The sequence below is a fragment of the Pinus tabuliformis genome, chromosome 6, assembly GCF_031772625.1.
Source record: "Pinus tabuliformis cultivar Carrire ecotype Pingquan chromosome 6, CPIR1, whole genome shotgun sequence".
Classification (NCBI taxonomy): Eukaryota; Viridiplantae; Streptophyta; class Pinopsida; order Pinales; family Pinaceae; genus Pinus; species Pinus tabuliformis.
This window is the reverse complement of record NC_142292.1, coordinates 1,464,328,088-1,464,346,562: the sequence shown is the minus strand read 5'-3', so window position 1 is coordinate 1,464,346,562 and position 18,475 is coordinate 1,464,328,088. Positions and strand designations below refer to the sequence as shown.

At 33.2% G+C, this 18,475-nt stretch overlaps 1 protein-coding gene across 1 annotated transcript; it reads left to right on the top strand.

Moving 5' to 3' along the window:
- Positions 1-252: 252 nt before the first annotated feature.
- On the top strand, positions 253-918 carry LOC149264164 (uncharacterized). Its single transcript, XM_089396331.1, has one exon. The coding sequence runs from the start codon at positions 253-255 to the stop codon at positions 916-918; it is 666 nt and encodes a 221-aa protein (XP_089252457.1).
- Positions 919-18,475: the final 17,557 nt, after the last annotated feature.

Genomic DNA, 18,475 nt, shown 5'->3' with positions numbered 1-18,475 from the left:
AACAGATCTCATGCAGGATCTTATGCAAAAACTCAAACGCTGGCTGGGGATACCCTCCTCTTTCCTCAAACTGCTATATAAAGGTAAGCAACTTATGAATCCCCTTCCTCTATCCTCTTACAACATTCATAAGGACACTTCTATTGTTGCTACATTTCGTTTAAGAGGAGGTACCTCTAAGCAGACCTCCTCTGCCCCTTCTTTCTCTTATAAAGATGTAGTTCGCAAAGATGCTTCCCAACGCAACCCTCTATGAAAGCAACCCAACTAGCTGGGGTTCCAAAGCCATTTTTGGTAGACAAATCAGAGGAAATTCCTTCCATCGATCTCTCTCATCCTGGGATTGACGGTCACTATCAGCTTTTTGGAGAATCTGCACTCATATGCAGATTTAATGGGCTCTGGACTCGCACACCAGATCTATACCAATGGATCCATACTAATTGGACTAAAAAAAGCGAGATCTACTTATGTTCAAAAGGATTCTTCATTGTGGATTTTGACTTAAATGAAGATTACCATAAGGCCTTAATAGGAGGCCCTTGGTTCTGGGGCTCAGCTGGGATTTTTCTCATCCCCTGGTTTCCAGACTTCGACCCTTCTACACCTGTCATAAACAAGATTCCCATTTGGGTCAGGCTCCCGAATCTTCCGGCGCATCTATGGCATACCTCTATCTTCGTAGCCATTGCAGACACCTTAGGACGCTACCTAGCTGTAGATTCTTCACAGAAGGAAAATGGACTCTACACCTTCGCTAGATTCTGTGCAGAAATAGATATTAGCAAAGGACTGTCGGATCAGATTAGTCTCAAGTATGGAGATTTCTACTGGACTCAAACCTTAGATTACGAGAATACAACCTTCCGTTGCCGCCATTGTCATCAAACGGGGCACCTCCAGAGTTCCTGTACCTAGTTCCTCGACAAAAAGAAGAATCTGAATCGCAAACCCAAATCCAAAAGCTAGAATCCCTGTGTGCCTCCCCCTCCTATGGACGATACAGATTCCTCTAGTTCGAATGAGGAGGAAATGGTTGCAGATGGGAAGAATTTTGAGATTCCGCTGGACGCTCCCTTGGTCGATCCGGAGAACACCTCCGCCTCTCAGATCTCTCAGAAACATTCTCATTTATCTTCGTCCTCAGACTCTGATAAGTATATTCAGCCGCCGGGGTAGAATAGGCTACAACTTGTCACGGCTCAACCAAACTCCTCTGGATGGGTCAAAGTAAGCAAGACAAAAGGCAAAAAATGTCGTGTGGCAGTAACTGCCCCCTCATGGTAGATCTATCTGCTTAGTTCCAGCTTTTTGTATTCTCGTGTTTTTTATGGCCCTTTCCTTATTTGTCTCTTTTGAGCGAGGTGGATAGCCTTTCACCATCGGCTCCCTTGCTTTTCTTCTTCGCTTGCATGCAAGCTTGATTTTACTATATTTTTCTAATCTTAATAGAATTAGTCTTTATTCAATATATATATATATATATATATATATATATATATATATATATATAATAGTTTTCCATTAAAATCATTATCAAAAGAAAGCATTATTGTTGGAGAATTAATAGTTATAATTAAATGCACAATAGTCTATCAATAGTCAAATGTAATAGTTATTGTAGTAGAGAGCTTAACACATTAATTATTAGTTGTTAATAAAAATAATTAATCGTTATAGTATTATATGTTAGTAGGTTTCCTTGCAATAGCTATAGTATTAAAAAAATGTAATAGTTTTAAGAAACTATTGTTGTTGTTTAATAGCTACAGTTATTAACTAGTTTAATATTAATATTTTTGTTTTTGTTGTGCGGAAGTGTCAACATTTTTTTGATAATAATATTCTTGTTTTCTTTATACGGTCAACATCTTTTTTGATAATAATATTTTTGTTTTCTTTATGCGGAAGTGTGAACATTTTTGTTTAATAATAACAATTTTGTTTTTGTAGTAAACATTTTTGTTTAACAATAATACTTTTGTTTTCGTTGTGCACAAGTGTGAACATTTTTGTTTAAAAACAATATTTGTGTTTTTGTTTTGTTAACATTTTTATTAAATAATACTATTTGTGTTTTGTTGTGCCGAAATGTCAACATTTTGTTTCGTAATGATATTTGTGTTTTTGTTGTATGGAAGTGTGAATTTTTCTCTTTAATAATAATATTAGTGTTTTGGTTGTACGGAAGTGTGAACATTTTTATTTTAATAATAATATTTTTTTGTTCTTCACAAGTGTGGACAATTTTGTTTAATAATAATAATAATAATATACATTAGTAAAATAATAGTAATAAATATAAATCAAATGTAAAGTTTAGATCCATACATCTTTCATGACTTTATTTTTTAATAAATAAAATAAAGGGAATAATGAAATTAGATATTTATCATATTTTATACGAAATAATTAAAGTAAATGTTTGCGTTGTTTTTCAAGTACAACTTGCACGACGTTGGTTACCATATTTTATATTAAAATAATGAAAAAAATGTGTTTTTGATATTTTTTACATATAAATTATGTGTCTATTATTCCTATATTTTATATTAAAAAACAAAATATACAATAGTGTATTAATAGTCAAGTTAATAATAGTTAAATGTAATAATTTTTGTAATATTGAGTCTAATTAATTAATTATTAACTATTCATAAAAAAATTAATCAATATAGTATTATAGTAGTTGTCCATTTAAAATAATTATCAAAAGAAAGCATTAATGTGAAAGAATTAATAGTTATAATTAAATGCACAATAGTCTATTAATAGTCAAGTTAATAATATTTAAATGTAATAGCTATCGCAGTGCCAAGTTTAAGTCATAAATTATTAACCATTAATGAAAATTTGAATCGAAATAACCAACTTAAAAAGTTGAATGACTAAAGAGTGTGAATTGGCATTGAAGAGGGGTATAGAGTCAACAGTGTCCAGAGCTTTTCTTGCGCAGAGTTTTCCCCACACGGAAAGCTCTCAACAATAGGTAGTTTGTCACTAATTAGTTTCAGAAAGCTCTTCACAATCAAAGCTCCACATAAGAGGTAGTTTGTCAGCACATAGTTTCTTGCTTAAGGACCTTAAGATGATAGTAACTATTTCAATGGAGGTTTTTTTAAGTTTTGTTGTCTTTCTTTTGATTTCGTAGTAATGGTTTGCAATTTTTCAGAATTATTTTTGTGAGGGACCATGTAGTGGAAATATGGCTACTACAAGTGTGAATGAATGAAGTTGTAAGAGATAACGATCTAGAAAGTTGTCCATGTAAAATAATTATCAAAATCAAAAAGCATTGATGCTAGAGAATTAATAGAATTAATAGTTATTATTTAATGCATACTAATTTATTAATAGTCATGTTAATAATAGTTATTGCAGTGCAAAAGTTAACTCATTAATTATTAAATATTAATATAAAAGTTAATAGCTATAATATTACAATAGTTGTCCATGTAAATTTATTATCAAACTAAAAAATTAATGTTTGGAGAATTAATATCTGTAATTAAATGTAGAATAGTTTATTTATAGTCAAATTGATAATAGTTAAATGTAATAGCTATTACAATGTACAATTTAACTTTTTAAGTATATAATAAAAAAGTTAACAACTATAGTATTCTAAACTAATAGGTTTTCTTGTAATAACTATACTATTTTAAAAATGTGATAGTTTTAAGAAACTATAGTTATTGTTTAATTATTATAATTATTATAGTTATTAATAATTATAATTCATTTTTCTATTACCATTGTGCTACTATCATTTTAGTTACATTATTAACTTTGGACAACTAATTAGGTATTAAATTATAATGTTCCTTTATGATTTTATTTATATTTTTATTGTTAATGCCTTGTGCAGAGGCCTTGCTAAAACCGCTGAAATTAAAATAGCCAATTTAAAGTCAAAAAGTATGTTAAACGTAAGAGAAATTTTTACGTGCAGAATGCAAAATAGCGATAATGGATACCAATTTCCCTCCACAAAAAATTTCAACCCAACCCAAGTTTTTTACGCACAATTGTTCATCGACCCTCTCCCACGTAAGGGACCTGTAACATTAGGTAGAGTAGTAGCAGCAGAGTAGTAGCAGTGCCCGGTATAAGCAGCTTCAGCGATGTTAGGCATAGCAGGTTTAGGCATAACCGCGATGTTAGGCATAGCAGGTTTAGGCATAATAGTGTTAGTGTCCAAAACTCACTGAGAAAATAATTACTGATGTATATATATATATATGACAGAAAAATACCAAAAATAAAATTCTCTCGACCACTGTAATTATGTCCATCAAAATTTGTTGAGCCAATAGAAAATTAGAAAAAAAATTACTCGGAAATTAAAAAATTAAAATTCAACATTTTCATGAAACCTTGGTTAAAATTTGAAAAAGAATGGAAAAAAAGCAAAGTTAATGTACTTTAACCCCTAGGGTAATCCTATAGCCCATGTGAGGGAGGGAGTAATAACGAAAACAACAACAACATAATGTTAGCTCAATTAAAAATCATTTAGTACAGTTGTATAAAATTAAAAGGTTGAGTAATGTTTATACACATCAATACATACTCTTTATCAAGATATCTAACTCATGATATATTTCATATTTTCCAAGATTAAAAAAATCATATAAATTAACTAAATTATAACTTTGTTATATATATATTGAGAAAAACATATTAAATAAACAATAAGCAATAAGAATTCAACATAACAAATAAAAACCAAACCAATTCTAACACTTGGGGATATGATCATTTTTTTTAACTAAATTGAAAAGCTAAAAAAACATAAGTAGCTTTGAAATAAATCTCAACCCTCTATCTTTGACTATCACTAAAAATATTCCATGGACATTCATGGATGTTAAATCTCTACCATTCACGTAATAATTATTGATAATTAATATAAAATTCCCTATTCTAAAATATAGACATGCTTATTGACATAATAAATAATAATAATAATAAATCAATTATGCCAAGTGGAGAGGGGTAAGAAAGTGCCCTTTAAATTCAATCCACTATGGCAAAAAGAATCCCCTTATGAACAAGTGATCAAGGAAGAGTGGAATTGTTTTCATCCATCTTCCAATTTGTTTGTAAGCGAGCAGATGGCCTTCTTACTGAAACACATTAGCATGAAAGTCATCAATTGGGACAACCATATGAAGATTGATGAAGGAAATGAGATCTAGAGTATAAATGAAGAAGTCTTGGTGATTCTAAGGAGATTCTAAGGAAATATCCTTCAAGGATTCTCAATCAGCAAGACCAAAAGATTTTGCAATGTTTAGAGGATAAGAGGGAGATTAATTTGAAAAAAGAGGAAACTAATTGGTGAATGAGGAGTAGGGTGATTTGTCTCGCATATATTTTTGTAGCATAAAAATATATATAAATATGATTTGGACTTCAAACTCTCCTGAGGAAAGGGTTATAACAACACAAAAGGATTTGCGCAAGGAACAAATGTTACATTTTCAAGAAATTTTTAAAGAATCTGATGTAAATAGAATTGTGGAGAAAACATAATTCATTGAGGATTACCCTAAAAAAGGTCAACTTGATGTTAGCCAAAGGTTGTTTTCTCTAATTAGGACATTTGATCTTTTGGGCATTGTAAAAAAAAGCGAAGAAATAAATTTTTTGGGTCTTGGTGTTTAGCTAGTGGAGTTCTTCCTTGAGTATTTTAACTTACTGAAGGAGGATGATTCCAGAGTTATGAATGAAATTCATGAAAGAGGAAATGTCTCTAGTGATTTGATTTCTACATTCATCACCCTGATTCCTCAAACCTCTCATCCTACCTCCTTTGATGATTTCAAACTGATATTTTTGTGTAATTTCTTATACAAGATCAATTCCAAGAATTTAGCGAATAGGATAAAAGGGAATCTTTCCGAAGGATTTTCTACTAAAAAGTTTGATTTTTTGAAGGAAATACAAATTTTGGATATTGTGGGTTTGGCTTAGGAAGGTATTCATGTTGTCCATATGAAGAAGCTACCAGGGTTAGTACTTAAACTAGATCTTGTAAAATATTATGATAGGGTTAATTGGGTGTTCTTTAGGCTCATTCTATTTCAAGTTATGTTTTCTTGGAGTTAGTCAATTGGATTATGACCTTTGTGACTTCTACTCATTTTTTGATGATGCTAAATGGCATCCCGTTGGACTTTTTCAAGTCATCTCGAGGAATTCAACAAGGATGCCTTTTTTCTCCATTACTTTGTCCTCTAGTTGTGGAAGCTTTGAGTTGCCTCTTAGAACAAGAGGTAAGATATAGGAATATAAAAGGTATTAATATTTAACAACTAATCTATCTCCTACATCTATTATTTGTGAATGATGCTTTGATATTTGGTCATGGCCATTTAGATGTTTGGAGAAAAATTTGGGAAGTTTTGCAGCTTCTTTAAAAATCATCTCGAATGGAACTTCAGTTCCAAATGTTGAAACCGTGACAGGTGGCATCCTATACAACTTCGCTCGACTGAACCAACCTATAACTAGGTCATCATGGGTTATCTAGCATAAATATATATTGAAGAATCCAATATTGATCTGACTAATGGAATTGGAAAGAATATTCATAGGGCTGCCATAGGACATAATTTTAGACCTTGAGAATCTGAAATTATAGAGATACAACAATTGCAACATCGAGCTCCAAAAAATCAATAAAAATGTGTGTATTTTTAAAATTTTGTTTGAAAAAATAGTTTGAAGTGATTCAAAGAGAATATTGAATCACAGATATAAGTATTTGGTAATAAAATGCCTCGAAAACAAAACAATTCTACACCCATTAAGCCCTCAGAACGCTCTACTGTGACGCATGAAGAGAAAGAATTGTAGCAGGACATATCACAATTATAGGACCAAGTGCAACAAAATTCGCTCTCACAAAGAGCAACCAAAGATGACATTGATGGTTTAAAAGCAGATAGGGAAGGTTTGAGGCATGGCATGGAAGCTAAGATGGATGTTTTGAAAGATGACATGGAATGTTTGAAGGAAGGCTTGATAAAGTTGTCGCAAGAAAGGCTTCTTGGTGGTGAGAAGGTAATCCATGAAAATCATGATGAGGACAAAAGGAATATGAATTATGATTTTAGAGACTCCAATGTGGGGTTTAACAAACACCACATTCCAAATATAGATATAAGGATGTTTGATGGAAAGGATCTGGTAACATGGATACTACAGATTGAACAATATTTTGATCTACAGGACGTGCAACCCTCACAAAAGCTATGTATTACATCTTTATATTTAGAACCCAATTAGTTTATATGATATAGATGGCTTTGTTCTCCTAAACCACTTGTCACCTAGTCAATTTTTACGAAGGAAATGATATCACATTATGAAGATACATAGAGAAACATCTTATTTAGCCAATAGATAAATCTCAAACAAAATCATGGAAAATTTTAGGGGCGAATGTTCGCCCTTTGGCGAAATTAAGGGCTTTTAAATTTTCAGTGGGCCAATATTTTGTATCATAGTACATTTTTACAAATCACCTCAAATAGCCCACTTTATTTTAAGGGAGAGGGTAAGAAAGGTATTAGGAGGTACAACCTTCCATTCGCCCTAATTTTCAAGAATAGGTTTTATTTAAGAGAATCCTATGGACCAAATACTATATTTATAAAAGAGGTATGGTAAATTAATAAAAATATAAATAAATGAGAGGTATGGTAAATGAATAAAACGTTTTTTATATTTACTCCATAAGTCACCTTATATACATGCAAGGTTGTAAACAAATAAAAATATAAGTAAAGTGGAGGCATGGTAAATAAATAAAACATCTTTTTATACTTACTCCAAAGGTATGGTAAATAAATAAAAATAAAAATAAACTAGATGTATAGTAAATAAATAAAACCTATTTTTATATTTAGTCCATAACTCTCCTTCTATTTATGAAGGCTCAAAAAAGAGGTTTTATTTAAGTGAATACTATGGGACAAATACCATATTTGTAAAAGAGGTATGGTAAATTAATAAAAATATAAATAAATGAGAGGTATGGTAAACAAATAAAACATTTTTTGATATTTCCTCCATAAGTCACCTTATATTTATGAACACTCAAAAAATGTGTTATATTTAGGTGAAACCTATGGGAAAAATACTATGGGACAAATACCATGGGCTAGATTATTAGTAATACCATGCAAAAAAACATTATTAACCCTATTATTAGTATTAATAAAAATAAAAATGGCACATGGTATTGACCCATGGTATTCACCTGGAATGTAGCCTATTTAAATGGGGGAATTAAACCAGCATAGATCCATCTTTACTCTGGATCTACTAACCCCCGAGAGGTATCAAATATCGTGATATGCAAACTAGCATAGAGTGAAAAAATATTTGATCCCTCTCGGGGCTTGGTGGATCAAGAGTAAAAATGGATGTTGTAATTTAATGTATGTTAAACATTTTAGCTTGGTTAAAATAAAAAATAAAAGAAAAATCAACTATTAATTTTATTAATTTTTATAAATTACTAATAATAATTTTTAAGCTCCAGGTTTATGATAACCCATGGTATTGACCCATGGTAATACCATGATATTCATGTGAGAATAGACTATTTAAAGGGGAAATTCTATCATCTTAGATCCATCTTAATTCTGGGTCTACCAAGTGCTCATATGGATAAATAGATTTCATCCCCCTAAGAGTGGTAGATGTGGAGTTAAGATGGATATAGGTTGGTTTTTATGATAATGAAGATATTAAATAGACAGATATCGGATCACATGCCCCCACTAAGCCGTATCCAGGTGGGTAAATCAAGAATGCACATAGGTGGGCTCGACCGGTACTATCAGTTGTTAAGACGTATATAATAGATGATGGATATTCGAAGCCAGATCCACCACCGGCAGTCACTTCTTCGAAGAGGCTTCAAATGAAAGTATTTCACTACCACCTGCAGATAGGAAGGAAAGAGTTGTTGCAGATGATCCCGAGTCCAGAAGCAGAGAGTTATATCTCGGGTAAGGAAAGTAAGCTTGTGGGAATATGTCCGGATCAGAGCGGGAATCTCTATACTTCTGTTTTAAACTGTAACAAATCCAGGGCTAAAAGGAATGGATTGATTACACTAGTCATCCTTCTATAACTTTCCAACATAGGCTGGAGTAACAGATTGTAATTTGGGTAATTTTTCTAAATGCAAACATGAACATACTTGTGTATTGGCAGGGTGGTTACGAGGTCCCTAGAAGTGATGAATTTGAATTTTTCTTGGTTTTATATATAGTATTAGGTTTTTTCTCATGCTTTTTGTGAATGACATGGGTGAATTTTATCCTACACCCACTAGGTTATCGATATGTAATTTCGGTAATTTTGATTTCAAAAGATATTTTAAAGAAATGCAATGATTTCATTTGTGTATTCAATAAACTCAATATTCTAATGGAATTCTGCATTTTTGGTTTACCTATACAGATTCCATGGAGAAGTATTAGTGGTGTGACATCAATTGTCCTCAAGCAGAGGCTCTTTTCTGGAAGAAAATACTTTCTTCCAACATTTTTGAGTTCCATGAAAAATTTGAAAGTCCTAATAGTATTCAATTATGGGTTCAAGAGAGACATAGTATAAAATTATGGGTTAAAAAGATCCACAATGAATGATCTATTGGCCTTATCTTCACTTAGTTTAATACTATTCACTTGGAGAGGCTGCATGTGCCCCCACTTCAAGAGCATAGTAAAGTCATGTAGAATTTAGAGAAGCTATATTTAAGCTTTTAGTGAAGATTGGAAAAATGTCTGGGTTCAATAACACCCAATCGATCATTAAGCCTCCAATAATGCTAGATTTTAACCTAGAGCACTTTTCTGAATTGAAGGAGATGCCCCCTCGTATTTGTGACACATCTTCAGTTGTGAATTGGACTATTACTAACTGTCATTTCCTTCGAAAGTTACTTGATGACTTGGGGAACCTCAACTCTTTAAGAATGTTAAGGAAGGAAAGAAAGTACATTATGCTAAGTTCTCTTATGCTTTTCAAGTTTTTCTTGGATATTTAGAACGTTTCAGGTAGGAAAGTACATTCTATTAATGGAAATTTGTCTTGATAGAAAGGCCCAATTTCAAATTCTAATGCTTTCAAAAAAAATTGTATAACTGTAATGTTTCTGAAAGGAAAGAATATTTTTTCAATTTAAGTATCATGATCCCATATTCCAAATTATTTTTTAGTAACCCATTAGGCTTTGTAGCTTTGAATAAATCCATGTCTTTTGATAAGATCCTCTTCCAAATTAGAACACAGTTTCCTTTTGGTAATAACCACATACAATGTCTTGATTTTGTTACTGAGAAAATAGAGGTTGTGAAACAAGCTTGTGCCATACAAGGACTTGATTCATTGATTATGTATCAATTATGTCTCTTGATGTAACAATGTCTTGATTTTGTTGCTTGAAAATAGAGGTTATGCTTTACTATTTCACAGAATTTCTTACAATCTTTCCATAAGTATTGATTTGTAATCTCAGTCACTGAGGGATGATAGTAATCACAAAGGTAATATTCCATGGTTTGAAGTTCCCCTCTTAATAAATATCTAAATATATCACCACAATTTAACTATTAGTTAAAGGAATTGTATTTCATTTGTAAACAATTCATTGCTTGATTTATAGATTTTGATTTTTTCCCTTTTTTATTTTTTTCTTAGATTTGGTATGAGATATCTTCCAAGATTTGGGTTCCCTAGTTTCCCCACCATAGCTACGAGGTTCAAATGCTATCATTAAATATTCTCTAAACGTTACAACTTTTCTAGTAAGTGTGCTTTGAAACATTATTGTTGCTTTTCCATGGTGTTAATGCAAATAATCACTGCAACTAGTGCCATTATTTAGATTAAGTGCTGAAATCTAGGTGAGCTTGTAATGATGGAGTGATTGTTTTCTAGCTACTAAGGCCATATGCATTTTTATCTCTTACGTTGTCTTGAGATATTCAAACTCAGAATAATAATTGAGGTCTCGTTTCCACTGTAGATTGCAGTCAGATTCTTGAACATAATATATAGTAGATTATCTTTTACTAATCAACTATGGATGTGATCCCTCACAGGAAAGGAAATTCAAAGTGTATTTGATTTCACATTGATTTGTCAAAACATCCACACAGGAAAGGAGATTCAAAGTGACACAGGAAGCTCTGATGGCCATTATGTTAGGCCAGGTGGTCGCACTCCCTTGATCGTGAGCACGATTGTGATCAAGATGGAAGACTTCATAGTTTAGATTGATTGTTTAGCAGTGATAGTTAGTGGGCTCATTCACAAAAGCTTCTATTTCACTAATCCTTTTTACAGACTTGTCAGATTCAATTTCCAAAGGTTTTAATTACACTATAGAGTTGAGTTTTGAGAGAGTTGTGATTCACAGTGTTAAGTAAAGAAGCTATGACACTTGAATGAAGACAAGCATAGTAGAGGTATTAGACTCTGTTATAATCTTACCTGCATATTGTAAGGGACTTGGTTGGCTTTTTTATAATTTTATAAACAAGTTCCATGTCGTGGAAGTGTGAAAAAAAATAGTGATATTGCCACCATGTGGCTCTTGTCATATATGGTTTTATACTTTTTCAAAAAATTCTCTAATAGTTCAAAATGCTAAGATTCACTAGGACTTTACAAAGTTTTTTTATTTAGTGAAAGACTCGCCAAGGTCTTACAAGATTTTATAATTGAGTAAAATATTCGCCATGCCTGGTGAGAGATTCGCCAAAAATTTATATATATATATATATATATATATATATATATATCTATATATATATATATATATATATATATATATATATATATATATATATATATATATATATATATATATATAAAATCGCCTTCCATTTTTCCTATATACCATGGAGATTCACCCATTTATTATACATATAAATTTAAGGGGGTTCTTAAAATTTTCCCTGAACAAAAGGGTTCAATGGTGGAGCACATTGAAGACTTCCAAAAATTGAATATTAGGGTAACTGATATTCCATAGGAGCATAGGATTGATGTCTTCATAGGGACTTTAAAATATAACATCCAACATGAGGTTCGCCTTTGGGAACCTGATTCATTGGAGAAGGCATTCAGGGTGGCAAGAAACGTTGAAAGCAAAATTATGGCAACTAGGAAGTCTACCACTCATAAATATAAATATGGAAGTGTTGTTGCTCCTAGTCTTCCATAACCTACAAGGTTGAAAAAAAAACAATTGGAGGGAAAAAAGAGCAAATGGGATATAAATGTGCTAAGAAGAAATTATTATACGTAGACTGTGAAGAGGATGAAGAAAAGGAACAAGAAACATCAAAAGAGGAGGATATACTCTAGGAACCAACCCTCGGTAAAGAAGAAATAAATTTGACCATATTTTGTAAGGCATTGGCATGAATTACCACTCCTCAAACTCTCCAGATAGAAGGATATATGAAGAAGAAAAAGGTAATAGTGGTAATGGATTCGGGTAGTACCCATAATTTTATTCATTGTAATATAGCTAAGGAATTGAATTTCTTCCTATATATAGTACTAGAGTGTCAATTGATGGTTGCAAATGGAGGAACTATAAATTTCTCTAGAAAGTGTCATAATATCAAGCCAACCATAGGGGAATATGTATTGAATATCCCAATGTTTTCCATTCCAATGGGCAGTGTTGATCTTGTACTAGTAGTCCAATGGTTACAATCTTTGTGGATGCTAGCTTTCAATTTAAAAAAAAAAATCTTGAAATTTTTTGGGAAGGAAAGGAAATTGAATTAAGGGGTATTGCAGGAAAACAAGGAAAGATAATCAGCTCTAATGGCATGGAAAAGCTTCTGAAGAAAGAACAACAGGGCATAATTGTACAATCATTCTCACTAGAGATTCAAACATCGAAATCATTTATTTCTCCAGATCTCTAAAAAGCCTTGGACAATCATTCCGAGGTGTTTGAGACTCCCAAAGGCCTCCCACCTACTCGTTATCATGATCATGTTATTCGTTTGATTCTAGGAAGTGTTCATCCCAAAAATTAGCCTTACAGATATCCATATGCTCAAAAAGAGTGAAATTGAATGTAAGGTTGAAGAAAAGCTAGAGGCTGATATAATTCAACCTAGTCAAAGTTCTTTCTCTGCTCCAGTAGTATTGGTGCACAAGAAGGATATATCATGGAGCATGTGTCTCGATTATAGGGATCTCAACAAGCTCACTATTAAAGATAAATTTCCCATTCTTTCCATTGATGAATTGTTGGATAAATTTCATGGATAAATTTACTTCACCAAGTTGGATCTTCATTTAGGATATCATCAAATTAGAATGAAGACTAAAGACATTCTGAAAAAAAACATTCAGAACTCATAAGGGTCATTATGAATTTTCAGTCATTCATTTTTTCCTTACTAATGCGCCTTCCATGTTTCAAGGTTTCATCAATTCCAATTTTCAAACCCTTCCTTAGAAAATTTGTGTTAGTATTTTTTGATGATATACTAATCTAGATCAAGTCTTGGAAGTATCATGTTCAACATGTTGACACGGTTCTCGAACTATTGGAGGAAACATAATTATATGCAAAAACCTCCAAATGTTTGTTTGGAGTAGAAGACGTGGAATATTTGGTTCATATTGTATCTCATGAGGGTGTTAAGGTATACCTTAACAAATTAAAGCTATTAAGGAATGGAAAATCCCCACAACCATAAAGAGTATTCGATGACTTCTCACATTGAAAGGTTATTATTGCAAGTTTGTTAAGAATTATGGGATAATAACTAGTGTGTGTTCATGAATTGATTTTTGCAAGTGACAAAGATTCCATTTTCACTGGAAATTTTAGAACATAATTATTTTCTCGTCTTGGTACTCAATTAGCTCATAGCTCATCTTATCATTCTCAATCTTATAAGAAAACTGAGATAATGAACAAATTTTTGGAAGGATATCTTTGTTTCTTTGTATCTAATAAACAAACACAATGGGTCAAGTGGTTACCTCTAGTTGAATGGTGATATAACACTTCCTCCCATACTGCAACAGAACTGAACCAATTTATGGCACTTTATGGATATCATCCACCATCCATCACATCATATTTAAGATAAAATTCTAAGATTCAAGCAGTGGAAGATCACATCGAGCATCAACAAAAATTTCTCCAACTCTTAAAGGATAACCTCACTCTGGCGCAAAATCGAATGAAACAACAAGCAAATCAACATCACAGTGATTTTTTTTTGATGTAGGAGACTGGGTATTTTTTCTTCTACAGCCATATAAATAAATGTCCCTCAAGCAAGCTAAGAAGGATAATAAATTATCACCCAAGTACTAAAGTCCCTATAAGGTGTTGCAAAAGGTTGGTACTATGGCATAAAAATTGGATTTTCCTGCATCTTCACGAATACACCCAATTTTCCATGTTTCATGCTTAAATAATGTTATTGGTGATAACATCCCAGTGCAAACAGTGTTGCCAGAAATTAACAAAGGAGGAAAAATCATATCTGAGCCTGAAGCAACCATGGAAACAAGAACTCGACAACTATGTAATCCATTAATTCCAGAGTATCTCATTAAGTGGAAGAACTTACCCATTAAATATCCCACATGGAAGGATGATAATTTATACATGAGCATCTAGAACTACTCAAGTGTTGAGGACAACAATATTTTGAAGGAGAGGGGCACATTAGGTCCCTAAAATACTAGTTTGTTCCCCTTATTGTTATTATTAGTGTATCCCCCTATTGTTATTGTTGTGCCCATGTATCTTCTTATATATATCAAGGAGGTCTTATCATTTTAATCATCCGAGAATTGTTCATTTATGTAATGTAAAGGACATTTCCCCCTCAAAGAGGATAATTTTTAAGTCATTAATCTATCTTTTCTTATATTTTGTAAGTTGGTTGCATAACATCATGCTCCACCTAAACGCATCTTGTTAGACTTCTTGTCTGGATACTTTGTTGCATAGTGCCCATATTCGCTGTAGTGAAAACATTTTATCTTTCTTAGGCCCTTCTTCTTACCATTTTTATGTCTTGACTCTAGCTTTCTTTGGGCCTTCTTGCCCTTAGCTTTCTTTCCCTTCCCAACCAAGGAAAAAATATCTTCCTCCTTAGCTTTGGATGTTACTCCATCTCTAGTGTTCCTTCAGATATCTTCCTGCACCAAAGTGGCCCAAAGTCTGTCCCAATTTGGAAACTTGTCCCTTCCATTTACAAATTCTTGGTAGTTGTGTCGGGATTTTGGAAGGCCCAGGAGAGATAGGCTTAGTAGATCATGAGATGGTATATTTTCTCCAACTCCTCCAAACTCATCTCGAGACTGAATGAATCTGGAGAGGTAATGTGGAATGGTTTCATTTTTCTGCATGTGGATGTTTTTGAGCTTGTCTGTCAATGCCAATTTCCTGGCATGACCACCATTTTCAAATAACACAGTGAGGGTCTTACACATAGAAAATGGAGTCTCCTTGCCATGTAAATTCGAGAATATGTGGTCTCTCATACCCTCCAAGATGATCCTCCTAGATTTTGTAGTATAATTCTTCCACTGGGCTTCTAACTATTGACCATCTGATACTACTAGTTTTGAAATGTAATTTTTGGTGTACACCTACACTCCATTACCGTCGATTATAGCTTCTATAACATTTTTCTTATTCATGGTCTTAAATTAGTGTCAAGTCACCCTATGTTTTAATGGGTAGGTGGTAGGTTAGGAGTCTCAAAGGTTTAATTTTTCATGTCGAAATAATTTCTAAACATCATTTTTCCATGTTTCATGAATCCTACATTCTTTTTAGAAACTCATAGCTTAAGCCATCTTGAAAAATTTTGGAATTAGCCCCAAAACCATGTTTTCGTAGTGCAGACAGTGTAAAATGTTTGTTTTGCGCTACGAAAATGCTGCTCTTTTCGCAACGCTTTTCCTTGCGCACTACGAAAGCACAGATTTGGAGAATAGTCTTGTCAAACATCAATCCGTTAATATTTTGTTATAATTTTCATTATTAGATGTCAGTTGGGAGTCATTCCTTAAGCATGCCACCATCCAAACTCATCATTTCGAATTTAGGGTTGATTTATGAAAGATAATTTCAAATTCGAAAGGGTTGGCTAGTCTCATCATTTCAGTTTGCATGCAAACCCTTGAACAAAAGTTTTTCGAATAGTAAGCTTGGTTAATTTTCCACCAAGGTTTTCCTCATCCACAATTTAGGCGAGGCTGACCACCATTGACAAGCGAGGCTGATCAATAGAATTTGAAAAGAAGCTAGTTTTGTCCCAAGAATTCAGAAGGAAAGATGACAGAGGAGAAGAAACATCACAGGTCTGGTCATTGCTTTAGAATAGGCCCTGAAAGCACTGAGGTCTTAATTGGAGACAAAGCAGTTGTAGAAGCCTTCAAGGAAGTAGGATGCTGGAAGTTTTGTAAGAAATTGCAGGGAGGGCATACTCAAGTGACATAGGAGTTTGCAATGCATTTCACTGGCTTAAGCACAAAGGTTGGAATGCTTAACTTGCAAATTTCTCCAGAGGTCGTAGCGTTGGTGACAAAAATTCCTAGGGGGTAAGAGACATGGTGCAAAAACTTCAGGTTCGACATGGAACCATGTAAGGTGTTCCTAGAGCCAGAGTTTTTAGAAACCAACTTAACCAAGGAAATTCCCAAAGACTACATCAAGGACAGCTATATAAACTCGCTTTTCAACATCCAACGCTATTTCACTTATGAAGGCAGATATCAAAAGGTTTATTCGTATCATTTCAAATTCCTGTTACATTTTACTGGTATGCTTTCTCTAGATTTTCCTTACTTCTTATTTTGAAGTGTAGCTAAGATGGCAGATAAAGTACAGTTGAAATCTCAAGGATGTGAAACTTCCCTATGTCATCATGGTTTAATTAAACTGATAGTTCCACATGAACTCAAGAGGATCAACAAATATTGGTCTTCATTTTTGTTTGTATGTGACTTTGGAGCAAAAAAACAAGGTGTAGACACTAGCCCTAGGGTTAAAGGAACTCCATTAGCATAAACCAGCAAGTCTGTAATGTCCAGGGCAAAATGGTATGTTAAGTTGAAGCCTAGGAAGTAGGTGAAAGAGAAAGCAAGCAAAGCCCTAGTCATTCTTGAAACTCCTAAATCTACCAAAGAAAAGATGCCTAAGGTTAAGGGAATGACACAAGAACAGTCAACCAGCAAACCAGTTCAAAAGAGATTTACTAGAAGTCAAGTTGCTAAGGAGAAAGGTAAAACAGTGATCTCGATAGAAGGTTCTAGCTTGAAGGGTGATTTAAATGATATTTTAAAATCCATTGATATTGCAGAATCCCCTTTGGTGCAGGCAGATGTGATAAAATCTGATCAAGGAAAGTCAAAGAAAATGAAACCTTCCAAGAAATTGGAATTTGAGGAGGATGTCTCAGCATTTGTTTTCAAACCCAGAAAACCCTTAACCAGGCAATCCAAGAAGATGCAAGAGTCCAATATTGAGCTGGGGAGAATAGAAGAAACATCTATTGTTCAAGAAGAGTTGATTGACATTCCATCTCCAAGACCTGAAGGTGACAAAAGCACAGTTCCTACCACTCAAACAGAAAAATCCAGCTATGAGGTTATGGAAGAAAGGTTAAAGGCTGCCAACAATGAAATTTCTAGACTAAGAGTGAGAGCAAGAGAGCATGTAGTTGAAAGGAAAATTTTCAAAAGGATGAAGGCTCTCTGGGAAGCTGAAAATTTGTCCAAACCAGAAATAGTAAGTAGTAAAACTCAATATATTACCTGGACTGTTCCTACAATCAAAGAAGCCAGATTTGTAAGGAAGATTAATGCTTAGATGAGAGCTACAAACAGAGGATTGAAGAGGAAAATTGAATAGCTAGAAATACAACTAACCAAATCTGGAAAAGATTCTACAGCAATAATGAAACAGGGTGTTGAAAAGGGTCAGTGAAGGAGATTTATCAAAACAGTTTTGGCACATAAAAAGAATTTTGGCATATAGAAGGAAGAACAGCTGCGAAGAAGAACATCTATAAGGGTAAGTGATTTTGATTTTTGGTTGATCATATGAGTCTTCATGGAATTCTGAAAAAACTCCCAAACTACAAATTTTTGAAGGCCGTGTTGAAAAAGAGCATACACAGCAGTTTCATAGCGTGCTACGAAACTGCTGAAGATGATCATTTAGCACTTATGGATGCTTTCCGGAGGTAAGGTTTGATTAGTTCCAAATTTTTAAGTTGCTGGTGGATATGGGATCATGTATGAAGTCTCAGATGGCAGTGGTGTAGAAAGCAAAGTCCCAGGAAGTGTTTCATAAATGACATAAAAGTTGTGCTACGAAAACAGAGTATTTTCGTAGCACAATCATGTTTTGTCTTTCCTCCATATTTTCGAGTTT